This window comes from Tasmannia lanceolata, unplaced genomic scaffold (genome assembly GCF_043159265.1).
Source record: "Tasmannia lanceolata isolate RefF3 unplaced genomic scaffold, GAP_Taslan_0.1 ptg000020l, whole genome shotgun sequence".
Taxonomy (NCBI): domain Eukaryota; kingdom Viridiplantae; phylum Streptophyta; class Magnoliopsida; order Canellales; family Winteraceae; genus Tasmannia; species Tasmannia lanceolata.
The window spans coordinates 6,427,846-6,443,096 of record NW_027518697.1 but is presented as its reverse complement, the minus strand read 5'-3'; the positions used below and the strand labels follow the sequence as shown (position 1 = coordinate 6,443,096).

At 40.9% G+C, this 15,251-nt stretch overlaps 1 protein-coding gene across 1 annotated transcript; it reads left to right on the top strand.

Moving 5' to 3' along the window:
• The first annotated feature begins 1,671 nt into the window (after positions 1–1,671).
• LOC143854332 (histone deacetylase 6-like) lies at positions 1,672–14,775 on the top strand. The gene is made up of 6 exons (XM_077364219.1): positions 1,672–2,333; positions 10,194–10,634; positions 10,732–10,874; positions 12,328–12,418; positions 12,493–12,632; positions 14,377–14,775. The coding sequence occupies exons 1-6, from the start codon at positions 1,791–1,793 to the stop codon at positions 14,411–14,413; spliced, it is 1,395 nt and encodes a 464-aa protein (XP_077220334.1). The 5' UTR covers positions 1,672–1,790; the 3' UTR covers positions 14,414–14,775.
• The last annotated feature ends 476 nt before the right edge of the window (positions 14,776–15,251 follow it).

Genomic DNA, 15,251 nt, shown 5'->3' with positions numbered 1-15,251 from the left:
TGATTTTACGGGCACAACCGATTGATGTTGTGTTCCATCACATGGATGGTTTGGATCAACCTATAACCCGCTATAGATCGAAGGGTTTGAATCAACCTATGAAAATTATTTTTTGGGCACAACCTATGTAGGCAGTGGCTCATCTATTGGACGGTTTGGACCATCCTATGGTATGGGCCATACCGTACATTTTAATAAAGTGAGGAGTGCGATCATCAAAATACGGTGAGTAGTGCCATTATAAAATATGGTAGTGAGGACATTAGTACTATATATAATTTGAAACCATTGTTGTTACTTGGACATTCCCATGCGGGTCGGGTTTAACCCGAATTTGAGTTGGGTCGGGTTAAGCTTTTTCGCAAATCGGGTTGGGTTGGGTTGGGAAAAATCAACCTGAATTGGAAATCGGGTCGGGTCAGGTTGGACTGGGCAACCCGACCTGACCTGAAACCCGAATTTGGGTTCCATCTGAAGAAGTTCTGCATATGTGTTTTTCTTTTTCAACATTGAAATAGTCTCCACAGTCCACAATGGACGGTTTGAATAATCCTATGGTGCGGGCCATACCATACTTTAATCAAGTGAGGAGTGTGATCATCAAAATATAGTAGTGCGGATAACATTTCACTCTGTTAATTGTAGTCCCTGTTTGGTTTGGATTTTGAGAACTAATTGTGAGTTAAAAACTGATTATCGGTGACTCACTATTGGTTCTCAAAATCCAAAACAACCCGGCTTGAGTTGAGGTGGTCAACAATTGGTACCATATCAAATCGGGTCCACCTGACCCGGCACAACCCGAATTGGAAATCAGGTTGGGTCGGGTTGAACCCGGTCGGGCTAGAAATCGGGAACTACTTTTCCTTATTCACTATGTGCGGGTCAAATTACGGAAAGTTTGATATTATGAATGCAGGACATCTGTAAAAATATTGATGAATTCTAGGCACCTTAAAAGGAACAACAATTATCGAAACCTCTATAGATTGGAGGGCTAGGATCAGTCTATGGAAATTATTTTACGAGCACAACCTATTTATGTTATGTTCCATCACATGGACGGTTTAGATCATGTACAATTCTTTCTCGGCCTGTGCATCGCACGGGGTTTTTTGCTAGTAGGTTTACATGGCTATATATATGGCCACGCATCATATAAAATCTAGGAGTGCAAGGTTCAGGTGGGATCGGATTGGACTGAAGCCAACCCTAGCCCAACCTGAGATACCATTACTTTAACCCTAACTTGACCCAACTCACTCTGAATCTCTAAACCCTAAGGCCCTATTCGTTCCATATTGTGACGACCGATGGTGAGGTCCCAATTGATTATTGGGCTACAATCTGAGATGAAACCCCAACACATCTAACCTTTTAAAAAAATAAATAAATCCAGATGGGTTGGGTTCCAATTTACATATGACCAAACAGAAGATATAAGAAAAAAAAATATAACCCTAAGAAAATCACGATTAAAATTAGTGGATGGAGGCCATAAAAAAATACGGTACGGCCCACACCATATGATAATCCAAACCGTCAATTTGTCGGCCCACAACCCAAATCCGTCTATGCCCCAAACATCATTTCCATGGGATGATCCCAACCCTCCGATCCATAGACGCTTCATAATGTGCAGTCCCTCTCTCTCTATGGATCATATGGTTATGAAGTAATGATCACCCTCACCCCATTTCCCTTTTTAAAACCCATTTACCTCGCCCCTTCTTTTCCCCCTCTCATACTCTCTCCCTCTCTCACACAGCTAGAGCAGTACTGAAAATCCCATGTCGGACCCAGACACGGCCGGAGTGGCCCTCCCGTCCGGCCCGGACGCAACCAAACGCCGAGTAAGCTACTTCTACGAACCCACAATTGGAGACTACTACTACGGCCAAGGCCACCCAATGAAACCCCACAGAATCCGAATGGCCCACAACCTAATCATCCACTACTCCCTCCACCGTCTAATGGAAATCAACCGTCCATTCCCAGCCACCCCCTCCGATATCCGTCGATTCCATTCCGACGACTACGTCGAGTTCCTCTCCTCCGTCACGCCGGAGACCCAACACGACTCGTCCCATGTCCGCCACCTTAAGAGGTTTAATGTTGGTGAGGATTGTCCTGTGTTTGATGGGCTTTTCGGGTTTTGTCAGGCGTCCGCCGGAGGTTCGATTGGGGCGGCGGTCAAGATTAATAGAGGGGATGCTGATATTGCTTTGAATTGGGCTGGGGGTTTGCATCATGCTAAGAAGTGTGAGGCTTCTGGGTTTTGTTATGTTAATGATATTGTGCTTGGGATTCTTGAGTTGCTCAAGGTCCATAGGGTAAGAGTGATGCCTTTTTCTACCTTTTCCTTTTTTTTTGGGGGATTTGGGTTTTTGGGTTGGGGTTCTGTTTATGTGATTTTGATATTGTGCTTGGGGTTTTCTCCTTTTCATTTGTTTTTGTTTACTGCTTTTGATTCAGATCTCTTTTTATTTTTGTTTATATTTTATTTTGAGTGGCAATAAGTCAATAACACTATTCTGAGCCCTGGACCTTCGCCTCTAGCCAGAGAATGGGGCATTCTAGCATCCCAAGGGTATGCGCCTTTGGATGGTGATACGGGTGCTTAAGAGAGAAGAAGAAAGAACGCAAGAACACAATAAGAGGAGGAGGAAATTGATATGTTATCAATAATCTAAGTTTGTCCGAAATCCACCTCTCCATCTCATACGACACATTTTATAGAACCCTAAAGTAATCTCTACACTACACAACATTAACTACACATAGAAATCTCTACACAACATTAACTACTAGAACTTTCAATACCGCAGCTTACTAGACTTGCATAAAGAAACACAACTTACTGGACACAACTTTCTAGAATTTAGACTTAGTTAATGCAATTCAACTTACTAGAAATGAAACTCAATGTACTAGACCACTTAATGAAATACAACTTACCAGGACTAATAAATAAGTTGGGTGAGTGTTGATATTTGGAGGGAGCTCAACCTCTGCCTCATTGGATTCTGTGACCCCAATGGGACACGAGAAAGCCACCTTGTCGAACCGTTCTCATCTCTGAGAATGCCGTTTACTCCTGTTGGCCCCGAATTCCCCATGCTAGACCATCAAAGTTAAGCTTCAGTTGGCCCCTTGCGGGACCCACCTCTGGGAAGGAGACTCCACATGCGCTCATTGCTAAGACAAACCTCCCACGAGCCTTTCCATAGGACATAGGCCAAAATGAACCTGAAGCTGGGCAGTGTTCTGACCTAGGAAATGGTTAGCATAATTGCCTTCAAGTAAATGAATTGTGGGCTTTGGGCCAAACCTCTAAATACTCGGGCATTTCTTTCCTTCCATAGTACCCATATTTTGGTTAGCGATGTCACGTTGCAAAGAATCTTTCTTTTTTCCGTTCTCACGACTGTAACTCAATGCTATCACACACACAAAAAAAATGATGGCTGCAAAGTACTTTCTGCACCAAGAGCTCTTTTCCTCAATCCAAGACAGCTTTATACTTTTTTATCCTCCGTCAAATCCTTCTACTTTAAGAAACTTTCTATGCTCCTCAACTAGGCTGGAAATATTTCGATGCAATATTCTATGACAAGCCACTTCATCAAAGTGATTTCTGGTGCCACCTATCAACTGGCGTTCAAATCAAATGGTTTTCAAAGAGCAACGGGGATTTGGAATTGGCAACATGAAGATCATAATCTTGGCACTGATGGGCAAATGGATTTGGCAGTTTGGTGACGAAAAGAATGCCTCATGGCATAAAATCATTGCACATAAATATGAGGCAGGGTAGGGGGTGGGAGTGTGAGGACCCATCTATAGGTAAATGGTTATCTATATGTAGGCATCGGGGAACCGCAACTTGAAGTTCTTGCAACCAACGGTTGAAGTTTCACTTGAGCATTTAGTCAAACAACAAGGGGGCATCGTTGGAAGAGCCATTTTTGCAGCCTAAAACTGGCCAGAATTGTGTTAGCACTGAGGCCTTTCGTCAAACACGTGGGACATTGCCAATGGAATGATCCAGTCACTCAATGTTGTCAGAGCCCCTAACCTCTTTGCTTGGACTTCTTGAGATGACCTCAAACTCCTCCAAGAAGCCATCAATTTAATTTGGATACCTGGCATCATGTGGACGACAGTCAAAAAGAATGTTTGACTTGAATATATATTTGAAGGAATGTTTCGTTGGAAAATGTATATTTGAAGGTCCCAAAGTGGTTTTAGCTTGGGCGGAAGGAGCATTGGTTGGCCCTTGGTAGTTGGCATCTATTATCATGGAAATTTCTGATCTTTGAAGAGTCATCAAATCGCAATTCTAGCACAGATGAAGATCGGCTAACTTGGAAGCAGATGCTCTAGCAAAACCAATGCTGACTGAAGCGAGCTCCAAATTAGTGATATATACCTGTTCGTGTAGTGTTATTTCTCTCTTGTGTTTTTGCTGGGGTTTTTAAGCTTTCCACTCTGTTTGCGGACACTTCTCTTCTTTGTAATGTGTTAGAATAAGCTTATGTAGCCTAAGGGCATTATAGTCTTTTCATATTCTTCTCATAATAAATATATATGTGAGTGTTAGGGCAAGATGGCTAACACACAACACTTCATTCTCAAATTTCTCTGTTAACATGGTATCAAAGCCCTAGGGTTCCTCGATGCCCGAGGGACCTCCATTGAAGACCTCTTGTCTTCCTCCATTGAAGTCCATGCCCATGCCCTAACTCCTTCTTCTTCTTTTTTCTTTCTTTCTTTAGATTTGAGAATGAAATGTCGTGTGTTCGCCGTCTTGCCCTAACACACACACATATATATTTATTATGAGAAGAATATGAAAAGACTATAATGCCCTTAGGCTACATAAGCTTATTCTAACACTCCCCCTCAAGCTGGAGTATGAATGTCATACATGCCCAGCTTGTTACATAAATCACTCAATCGAACTCCATTCAATGACTTGGTAAACATGTCTGCAATCTGATCATTCGTTCGAGTGAATTCGGTTTGAATTTGGCCTTTCTGAATCCTGTGACGAATAAAGTGACAATCCACTTCTATATGCTTAGTTCGTTCGTTAAATACCGGATTCATAGCTATGTGAATGGCTGACTTGTTGTCACAGTGGAGGGACGCAGGTGAGGAGTATGAGAATCCAATCTCTGACATAAACGATCGTAGCCAAATTAATTCACAGCTGGTGTAAGCCATGCCCTGTATTCTGCTTCTGCACTGGATCGAAACACAACGTCCTGCTTCTTACTCTTCCAAGATTCTAGATTTCCACCTATGAAGGTACAATAACCATTAGTAGATCGCCGGTCAGCAGGAGATCCGGCCCAGTCTGCATCAGAGTATCCCTCAATTCTCAAATGGTTATGCTTCCGGAAGAGAAGACCTTTCCCGGGAGCTTTCTTCAGATACTTCACTATCTGAATCACAGCTGACGAATGTGATGTCCGAGGCGCACTCATATACTGGCTAACCACACCAACGGCATATGCGATGTCCGGACGAGTGACTGTGAGATAGATCAACCGTCCTACTAACTGTCTGTATCGACCAGGATCGTCTAGTGGGCTTCCCCTGATCAGGTGAAAGCTTGACATTCGGATTCATAGGAGTCTGTGCAGGTTTTGCCCCCAGAAGACTTGTTTCTTCCAAAATATCAAGAGTATACTTCCTTTGGGACAAAGATAGCCCCCTTTGTGAATGTGCCACTTCAATGCCTAAAAAGTATCTCAGAACACCAAGGTCTTTTGTGCTGAATTCATTATGAGGCGTTGTATTCCTGCTTTGTCATTTCCTGTAATAACAATGTCATCAACATATACAACCAGGAGAATCAGACCATCATTGCTTCGAGAGCTAAACACAGAATGGTCTACAACACATTGTTTCATACCAAATCGTAGGATGGCCTCACCGAATCTCCCAAACCAAGCAGGAGGAGACTGTTTAAGACCATGAATCGCCTTTCTAAGCTTACAGACGGGATGCTGCAACCCCCCCTGAGCAACAAACCCTGGTGGTTGCTCCATATACACCTCCTCCTGCAAATCACCATGGAGGAACGCATTCTTGATATCCAACTGATATAGTGGCCAAGACTGATTCACGGCCAAAGAAATCAATACACGGATGGACGGAATCTTTGCCACTAGAGAGAATGTCTCAACATAATCAATCCCATAAGTCTGAGTAAAGCCCTTTGCAACAAGACGGGCTTTTAACCTCTCAACAGAGCCATCAGGTAGGTATTTGACGGTGAACACCCACTTTCATCCTACTACCTGAGCACCAGGAGGAAGGGAAGCCAACTGCCATGTCTGATTTTTGGCCAAAGCATCCATCTCAGCCTCCATAGCTGTTCGCCACCCCGAATCAAGCATAGCCTCTTGAGCAGAGCGAGGAATAGAAATCGATGACAAAGATGATATAAATGCGGTATTCGAAGGAGATAACCGAGCATAACTTACCGCATCAGAAATAGGGTGATGAGTGGTATGAGAACGAGTACGGCTCGCAATGGGGGCATCAAGAGAATCATCAACCTGAGCAGCATCATCAGAGGATGAGGGTAAAGAAGGACCTGCTTGCTGAGAAGAGATGGCAGGGCATGAAAGCTCAACTGAAGTAGTAGAACGCTTGCGAGTATATACCTGGAAGGATGCTAAACCGGATCCGGTGGCAGACTTGGAACCGGAACCGGTAACGGCAACGAAGGAGGAGATACCGGTAAAGAAGAGGAAGCAGGAAAGTAGGGAGTATTCTAAAAAAAGAGACATCAGCACTGATAAATTTGCGGCGAAGCTGAGGACTGTAGCATCGGTAACCCTGTTGGGTTCGTGAATAACCTAGGAAAACACACTTGATTGCCCTTGGGGCCAATTTATCAAGTCCTGGAGTGAGATCCTGAACAAAGCAAACACACCCAAACACCTTGGGAGGTAACGGAAACGGATCACCAGAAGGGTGTAACACCGAAAAAGGGGACCTATTGCTAAGAACTGAAGATGGTATACGATTAGCCAGAAAGAAGGCTGTAAGCATAGCGTCAGCCAAAAAAGATTTGGGAACATGCATCTGATACAGAATGGTGCGAGCTAGATACCGTATTTTCCGCTCGGCAACACTATTCTGTTGTGAAGTGTGGGCACAAGACGACCGATGAATAATTCCACGACTAGAAAGAAACTCCTGAAAACCGTGCCGATCAGAAAAATACTCACGGGCATTATCAGTACGTAAACATTTAAGGGAACATGAGTATTGATTTGTAATTTCAGAATAAAATAAACAAAATGTAGAAAACACCTCAGAACAATCCTTTATTATATAAAGCCAGGTCATCCTGGAAAAATCATCAACAAAAATAACAAAGTACTTCCCACCAAATATAGAAGGAGTACGACATGGACCCCAAACATCAGAATGCACTAACTCAAAAGGACTACTGACACGACTAACAGAATGAGACGGGTAGGAAACACGATGGTGTTTTCCATACTGACAGGACTCACAATGAAAATGACTAATAACACCAGAAACAACTGAAGAACGGGGTAGACGCTCAGGAGAAGATTGCAGGGAAAAGTACGAACACAGAGTACATATGATAAGGATAAGTGGGAGGTGGCTGTAACAGTCCCAGTGCCTGAAATAGGACATCGTGTCCCATTGGCCAAGGTGACTATCTTAGGAGGAGCACAAGAAGTAAATGAACTAAGAAGTGTACTGTTACCGGTCATATGATGAGAGGCACCAGAATCAATGAGCTAGGAAGCGGAGTGGCTAAGGGAGCAAGATGGGTTGCTACCTTCTGTGGCAAGTTGAGCAGCCGGTTGTTTCCTTTTCTCCTCAATCCGAGAGACGACTATGGTGTCTGAGGTAGCAGGAATAGGTGCAGCAGGTGTCTCAGAAGCGAAGTGGGCGGCTCGAGCGGGACGCAGCTCGGGATGGAGATCGTAACAGAAATCAATGGTGTGACCCTCCATGTCACAATGACTGCAATAACGTGAGCCACGACCCCCATAAGTACGGCCTCCCTCTGAATCTCGGCCAAAGCCACGGCCCTGTCCGCGACGACCGCGACCACGACCCCTACCACGAGTGCTCCGAAAGGAACTAGACTGGGCAGCAAAGGTGGACTGGTCACCAGCAACACAGATAGCCGGATCGATATGTAGAGCGCGCTGAACGCGAGAAAAGATCTCATCCAAAGATGGGAGCGTGCCTAACCGAAGGATCTGCTGCCGAAGAGGGACAAACTCAGGCCCTAAGCCATCCAAAAACCGAGTAGTACGGAGCTCATTCTTCTGTTGAGCCAAGACCTTAAGGTCGGTGGACGGTGGATGATAAATATCAAGCTGCTCACAAAGACCAACAAAATCCGAATAGTACTCAGCGACGGTTTTATCTCCACGCGAGATACGAAAGAAGGCATTGTAAACATCAGTAATCCGCATGAGATTGTTGCTGCCGGAATAGAGTGTCTCAGCACGCAACCAGACTGCCCGTGATGTATCCAGAAATAGCATGTGGGTCGCAATCTTTGGTTCCAGACTCTGACAGAGAAGAGACTGGAGCTGAGCATCCTCCTGACTCCACTTATCATACCCAGCATCTTTCGGATCCGGAGGATCCGTCGTGAGGAAACGTAACTTGCCCTGACCTCGTAGATAGAGGTGAACAGAACGACTCCAGGCAGGGTAATTAGCATCATCCAATTTAATGGATGTCATAGAGGTCACCGACACCGGAAATGAACCGGAGGAAGAAACTGATGGCAAGGCCATAATAAACACCAAAACTCAAATGGGATGTCGGTGAAGCAGACCAGACAAGACACACCACAACAATCACAGACACTCACAGAAAAGGGCAGCCAAATATAGGCAAGCAAATCACCACGGAGATAAACAATCAGAAGGAAAAACCACAAACAGCCGCCGGAAGAAGGACCCCGAAAGAACAAGCACGAAGCCTCATACTTGTGGAACTACAACGAAACATAGAGACAAAGCTTAAGTCATCAAGTAGGAATCAAAGAAAAATGTAACAAAGCGGAGCCGCGACCAAAAAGGGGAGAAATGTAACGGGAAATGTAGGGCAGGAACACCCGACGGCTAGAAGAGAAGAATGCTACCCTTATAAGTCAAAGAAGATGGGGAAAGATGTTAAAAAAAAAGAAGGGAGGGCGCACAGGGGGGCACGTAGGGGGGGCAACCTGGGTCTTCTAGGAGGCGCACAGGGGGCAACCTGGGATTTCAGGGGAGGGGGGCGCGCAGGGGCAAACAGGGAAGATGTTGGGTTTTCCAGGGGGGCAATCAGGGAAGATGTTGGGTTTTGTACAGAGAAAAAGGGGAGGAGAAAGAAAAAAAAAGAAAAAAAGAATTTAGTTCTTATTAAAACACCTATTCATACATAAATATGGAATCCTTTTCTCACAAATACTTGAATATATTACTTTAAGTGAGTGTCCCTTTTATGAAATGGCCAAAGGAACAAGTTTCATCTAGAGCTCTTTCTGCTTCCAAATTTCCAATCAACAACTTATCTAGACTTATTTTACGAAATCTCTGTTTAAACTTCTTAAACCCATGTTCAAGTGAACTTTTGATGCATATTATTTTGGGAGCTTTGAGTCTACTTCAAACTTGTAAGTCAATCCATTCTTTGTGGAATCAGATGATTTGAATACTATTTTAGTAGGTGTATCAATATAGGTTTCTGAAGAAAATGTGCAAGAACAATTTGTAAGCCTCCCAAAATGTAGAAAAATAGTTTTATGAATTTTGTCTTCCATGAATACTGTTGTTGTTGTAACTTTTCTCCGTGTTTTCTGCTTTGTTCCAGAGATAGGAATAGATTGAAAACTCCAAAATTTTTATTTTTTTTGTTTTTTTCATGTTATAAGATGATACATTGTAGTCACTAATGACTATAACTCCATCAATCAACTTGTAAGCCACCCAAAATGTAGAAAAATTGTTTTATGAATTATCATCCATGAATACTGTTGTAACTTTTTTCCGTGTTTTCTGCTTTGTTCCAGACATAGGAATAGATTGGAAACTCCAAAAAAAAATTTTTTATCGTTTTTTTTTTCATGTTATAAGATGATACATTGTAGTCACTAATGACTATCTAACTCCATCCATACTATCGTGTAGCGCGTGCTGTATGTAGATATTGACATTCACCACGGAGATGGTGTAGAGGAGGCATTTTTCACTACAGACAGAGTCATGACTGTATCTTTTCATAAATTTGGGGATTACTTTCCAGGAACGGGGCATCTTAAGGACATTGGATATGGGCAGGGGAAGTACTATGCCTTGAACGTCCCTTTAAATGATGGAATGGATGATGTAAGCTTCCGGGGATTATTTAGGCCCGTCATCCAAAAGGTCATGGAGGTTTATCAGCCGGATGCAGTCGTTCTCCAATGTGGGGCCGATTCTTTATCTGGAGATAGGTTGGGGTGTTTCAACTTGTCAGTGAGGGGACATGCCGATTGTCTGCGTTTCCTTAGATCTTTCAATGTCCCTCTAATGGTTCTGGGTGGCGGAGGTTATACAATCCGTAATGTTGCTCGTTGTTGGTGTTATGAGGTCAGTTGCATTTCCCATTATGCTTATATCTTACTTTATTTTCTATGCTTTAATTGGGCTAATGTTTTAGTATTTTTTTTCGGGTACCTTGGTGCAGACTGCTGTTGCAGTTGGGGTGGAACCCGAAAATAATTTGCCTTACAATGAATATTATGAATACTTTGGCCCCAACTATACTCTTCATGTCGATCCAAGCAACATGGAGAATCAAAACTCACCAAACGATTTGGAAAAAATGAGGTAACCTTTCAGTATTACAAAAGATTTGGAGAAAATGAGGTAACCTTTCAGTATTACACGCTGTATTGATCTATCCTATTATATTTTACCAAATACCCATAGTTCTGCATTATGAATCTGAAAACCATAAGAGAGATTTAGCTTAGGTTTTTTTTTTTTTTTTTCTTTTGGCAATTTCGGGTTTTATGTACTTTTCATTTTTTTTTTCAATGAAATTTTGTTGTTGTTAATGCTCAGAAAAAGCCTCCATAAGAGAGATGGATTGAATCAATTCATAAACTCGGGGTCTTGGATCATAAAGCATACTATTTTTTATTTTTAATAAATTTAAGAAAAATACAAGAAATATTTAAGCTTAGAGGCAAATAAGACATCCATGTTATCGTACTTCAGATCACGTTCTAGTGATTGTATTACACCCCGTGGCATTTTTTTATAAACTACTAATCAACTATAAAGAGCATCCACGTCAATTGGGTGCTTGAAAGATGTCAGCCTTAAGATGTTACTTGCTACTGATTGAGATAGAGGAATGAGCTTTTGCTCCCTGATGTAAACAGCTGTGTTGGTCTTCCTTGCAAGATAAACTTACTATTATGCTGATGCCGTGGTTCTTTATTTTAGTTGGGCCTTTTTAGTCAGGGAGGCATTAAAGAACAATATGAATTATTAATAATCATACAGAATCATAAAGTTTCTGTAAATCCACCCCTTGCCCAAAGACTCTTCCTCCCTCCCTCCCTCCCTCTCTCTCTCTCTCTCTCTCTCTCTCTCTCTCTATATATATATATATATATATATATATATATATATATATATATATATATATACTCTCTCTCTCTCTCTCTCTCTCTCTCTATATATATATATATATATATATATATATATATATAAAGGTATATATATGTATGTATGTGTGTGTGTGTGTGTGTGTGTGTGTGTGTGTGTGTGTCGTTTTTCAGCTTTGGTAAAAGATTTCCTGGCATGGTACCTCTACCCTTCGACATTCTCTGAGATTTGATTCTGTGTTTAAAGCAATGATATAAAAATCTACTCAACTCTGAAAATCATATTTCCAATTCCAAGTTTAAACAGCTTATACAGAGACACGTTCTCCTTTTTTTTTTTTCCAAAAATTGAGATTTAACCACTACTCGGGGACCTGCCTAGACATGATTTTGAGTATTGGATTTCCTATGCATGTTGGGCACATCAAAGTCCGTGTTGGACATATCGCCTGAGACAAGCATTATCTCAGATATAATAATGGTTTTTGGATGAGTAGTGTATGCATTGGATGATAGTCTCTGTTATACCGTACTGTATGATTCTAAACCATGAATACCCTTTCAGAAATGTCAGCATTTGGGCCATTTTAACATAATGATTTCTGTTTTTTTTTTTTTTTTTGAAAATGACAATGATTTCTGTTATATCCTTTTTTTTTTTTCAGGAGTGTGTTGTTGGAGCAACTTTCAAGAATACAACATGTTCCCAGTGTACAATTTCAAGCGAGACCACCCAATACAGAACCTCCGGAGGAGGTGGGTCACTCTTTGTCTTTTTCACTTGCTTTGGATTTCATCTTGATTGTACTGTATGAATTGTTTGAATATAGGAGGAGGGCCATATGGATCAAAGGCCAAAATGCCGCATATGGGATGGTGAATCTTATGGATCAGGATCTGATGATGACCCAAAGCCACAATGTCATGATTCCAACATTGATGAGCATTCCATGGTGGACTCGGACATGAGGTACTCATTTTTTCTTTCATCAGTCAATGGGTTATGACTTTATTTTTGACTTCGAATTATGGTTAATGTTTTCTTCCCCTTATTATTACTAATAGGAGAAATCGGTGTCTTAATGGTAGATGCATGAGCTGTGAGGCAAGGCATTCAGCCCTCACACGTGGCGAGGCATACGCCTCACATTGTTTTTACTTTTCAGGCTAGAAAAATTAATTTTTTTTGAAAGATCTAAAAATAATAATAAAACGAGCAAAAAAAAATTCTACAAAGTAAATGTGCTTCATTTTCAAGCATAAGTCATCATTCTATTAAGAATACTAAATATAAACCTCAAACATGTAAATAGAAAATACATTATTGAATCTCGATGATTTCATTCAATGATATGTGCCACTGCCATCCAAGTAATGCTTGAGTTGATTCACACTCCAACGCTCAATTAATTACAAAATCTACAAGGACTATATCCCTTAGGGTCAGTTTGGTTGCACGTAGTTGCCTCGTAGAGTAGTGGTAAATTAAAACTTAAGTAGTCAACAGGGAGGAGACAAGGCAAGTAGTCTCCTTGTAGCTACCTCGTAGAGTAGTGGTAAGTAGTGTTTGATTGTCAATCTCCTAGAGTAGTGGTGTATGTCGTAATCAAAATAGAGAAAGAAGAGAAAGAAAGAGAGAGGGCATTAGATGCATAAATCCCATGACTTTACTAGCAAAAAAACTATTTTTTTGGTGGGTTTTGATTGAATTTTGCGAAGATTGATCTCCAACCACTTCTCCTAAATGAGTCCATTCCAATTCCTTTCTTTCTTCCATATCACAACGGCAATCCACTTCAAAACATACGATTACTATCCAAAGCAATTCAATAAACTTCTAAGAAACTCAAAACAACACACAAGAAACGTAGGAAACTCTGTTCAAGACATGAAGGTAGAAAGGGAACAGGTGAGAAAGGAGTGTTTTCTACTCACCTTTGCATTAACCAAACATTCTGCACATACTTGAGGTTCAAAAGGTAGATTTGACTTGAAAAATCACTTGAACGTGACATATTTCTCCAAAAGCTTGCTCCCAAAATTGCAGACCTTCTATAAGGCTGTTTTGATTTATGAAATAACCTTAATACAAGTTTTTCATATAGTGGCCGTGTGTGTAGCTACACTTCTAGCCAAATGTATAGTAGGACCCACATAATTGGATGCCATAAACCATTCATATGTTGGTCCCCAACATAGATAGGTCGTGCCCCAAAAATCATCTCCATAGGATGATCCTAACCCTTGTACTTGGTGCGAAGTGGATGACATAGTATAGAAACCTCCACAAATCGGAGGTTTAGGATCATGTATGGAGATGGTTGGCACACCCGTGTTTCTGCTTCTTTAATTGTAGTCCATCTATTCTGAATTAGAAATTGTTGTGTTTGAGTCACAATTGAATCAAAATATGTTTTCAGTTCATGCATAATTGGCTGTACAAACTGAGAATGAACTCTGCTCCTTCAATTTCTCTTCTTTTTTCGGCTTATATATGAGTACGGCCATGCACACATTCTGCTATGATTTAGAGTCTAACCTCTTCTGTGGTGCATTGTTCCTTCTCTAGTTAAGGTCCTTACACCATTCAGGAAAAAAAAAGAAACTTTCAAATTGTAGTGGTGAATATCATCATAGTGGACTGGAAGATTTATTTATTTTTATTTCTACTTTTCGTTCTGATTAAAGTGAAAATCATTGGGTTCTTGACACAGAAGCAACAAAGATGAAACTAAAGAAGAAGAAACTTAGGGGACTACCTTTTTTGTCTGACATGACAAAGCTCCATTGCGTCAGATCTGAACTTGGCACACCTTCATTCCTTTCAATGGGCAAATGCCCCTTGATCTAGATCATTCTAACCACAGCCACTATGTGAAATTCACCTGTCTGCCTGGTGGATTAACACATGAAGGATGCTTTTTTTAGACAACCAAGGTATGCGCTTTGTCCAAAATATCAGTTACTTGAATTCCTTCTCTTTTCTTTTTGTATACCAATGCAAATTACAGATTTCGTGAAGGATGAAATTTACAGATTTTATAAATAGATTGTCAGGTGTTACAAAATAACTATTTGTCCTGATATTACCCATAATCATATTACTTTTCTTATTGGATAAGAGTTGAAATTACATCTGGGAAATGTTTCTATAGAAATTAAATCTGTGGTGCTAATGCTTTTTCTATAGAAATTAAATCTAGAAGCATTTTCCTAATTGTTAAAGTCCAACCAAGATGTTTCTCAAAATTTTATTAAATATTTCATATTGGAGGTTATTAGTTTGTAGATATTTTTTTATAAGAAGGCTTTACTGCATAGTCCAGTGGGGAAATCAGCACTCTCCTCAGTACCATTCAAAAAAAAATAAAAATAAAAAATCAGCACTCTCCTCAGTGGCTCTAGAAACCATCGACATGTTTTTTGCCACTTTTTACAATGGATTTTTTTAACCTAATGATCCTAATTTCTAAAATAAATTCCAATGACCCCATAAGAATCATGATACAGCCAAATAGTTTAAATATTTGAAAACATTATGAATAAGCCCCTTAAATGCCATTAAAAAAAAGCCCCTTAATACTACTTA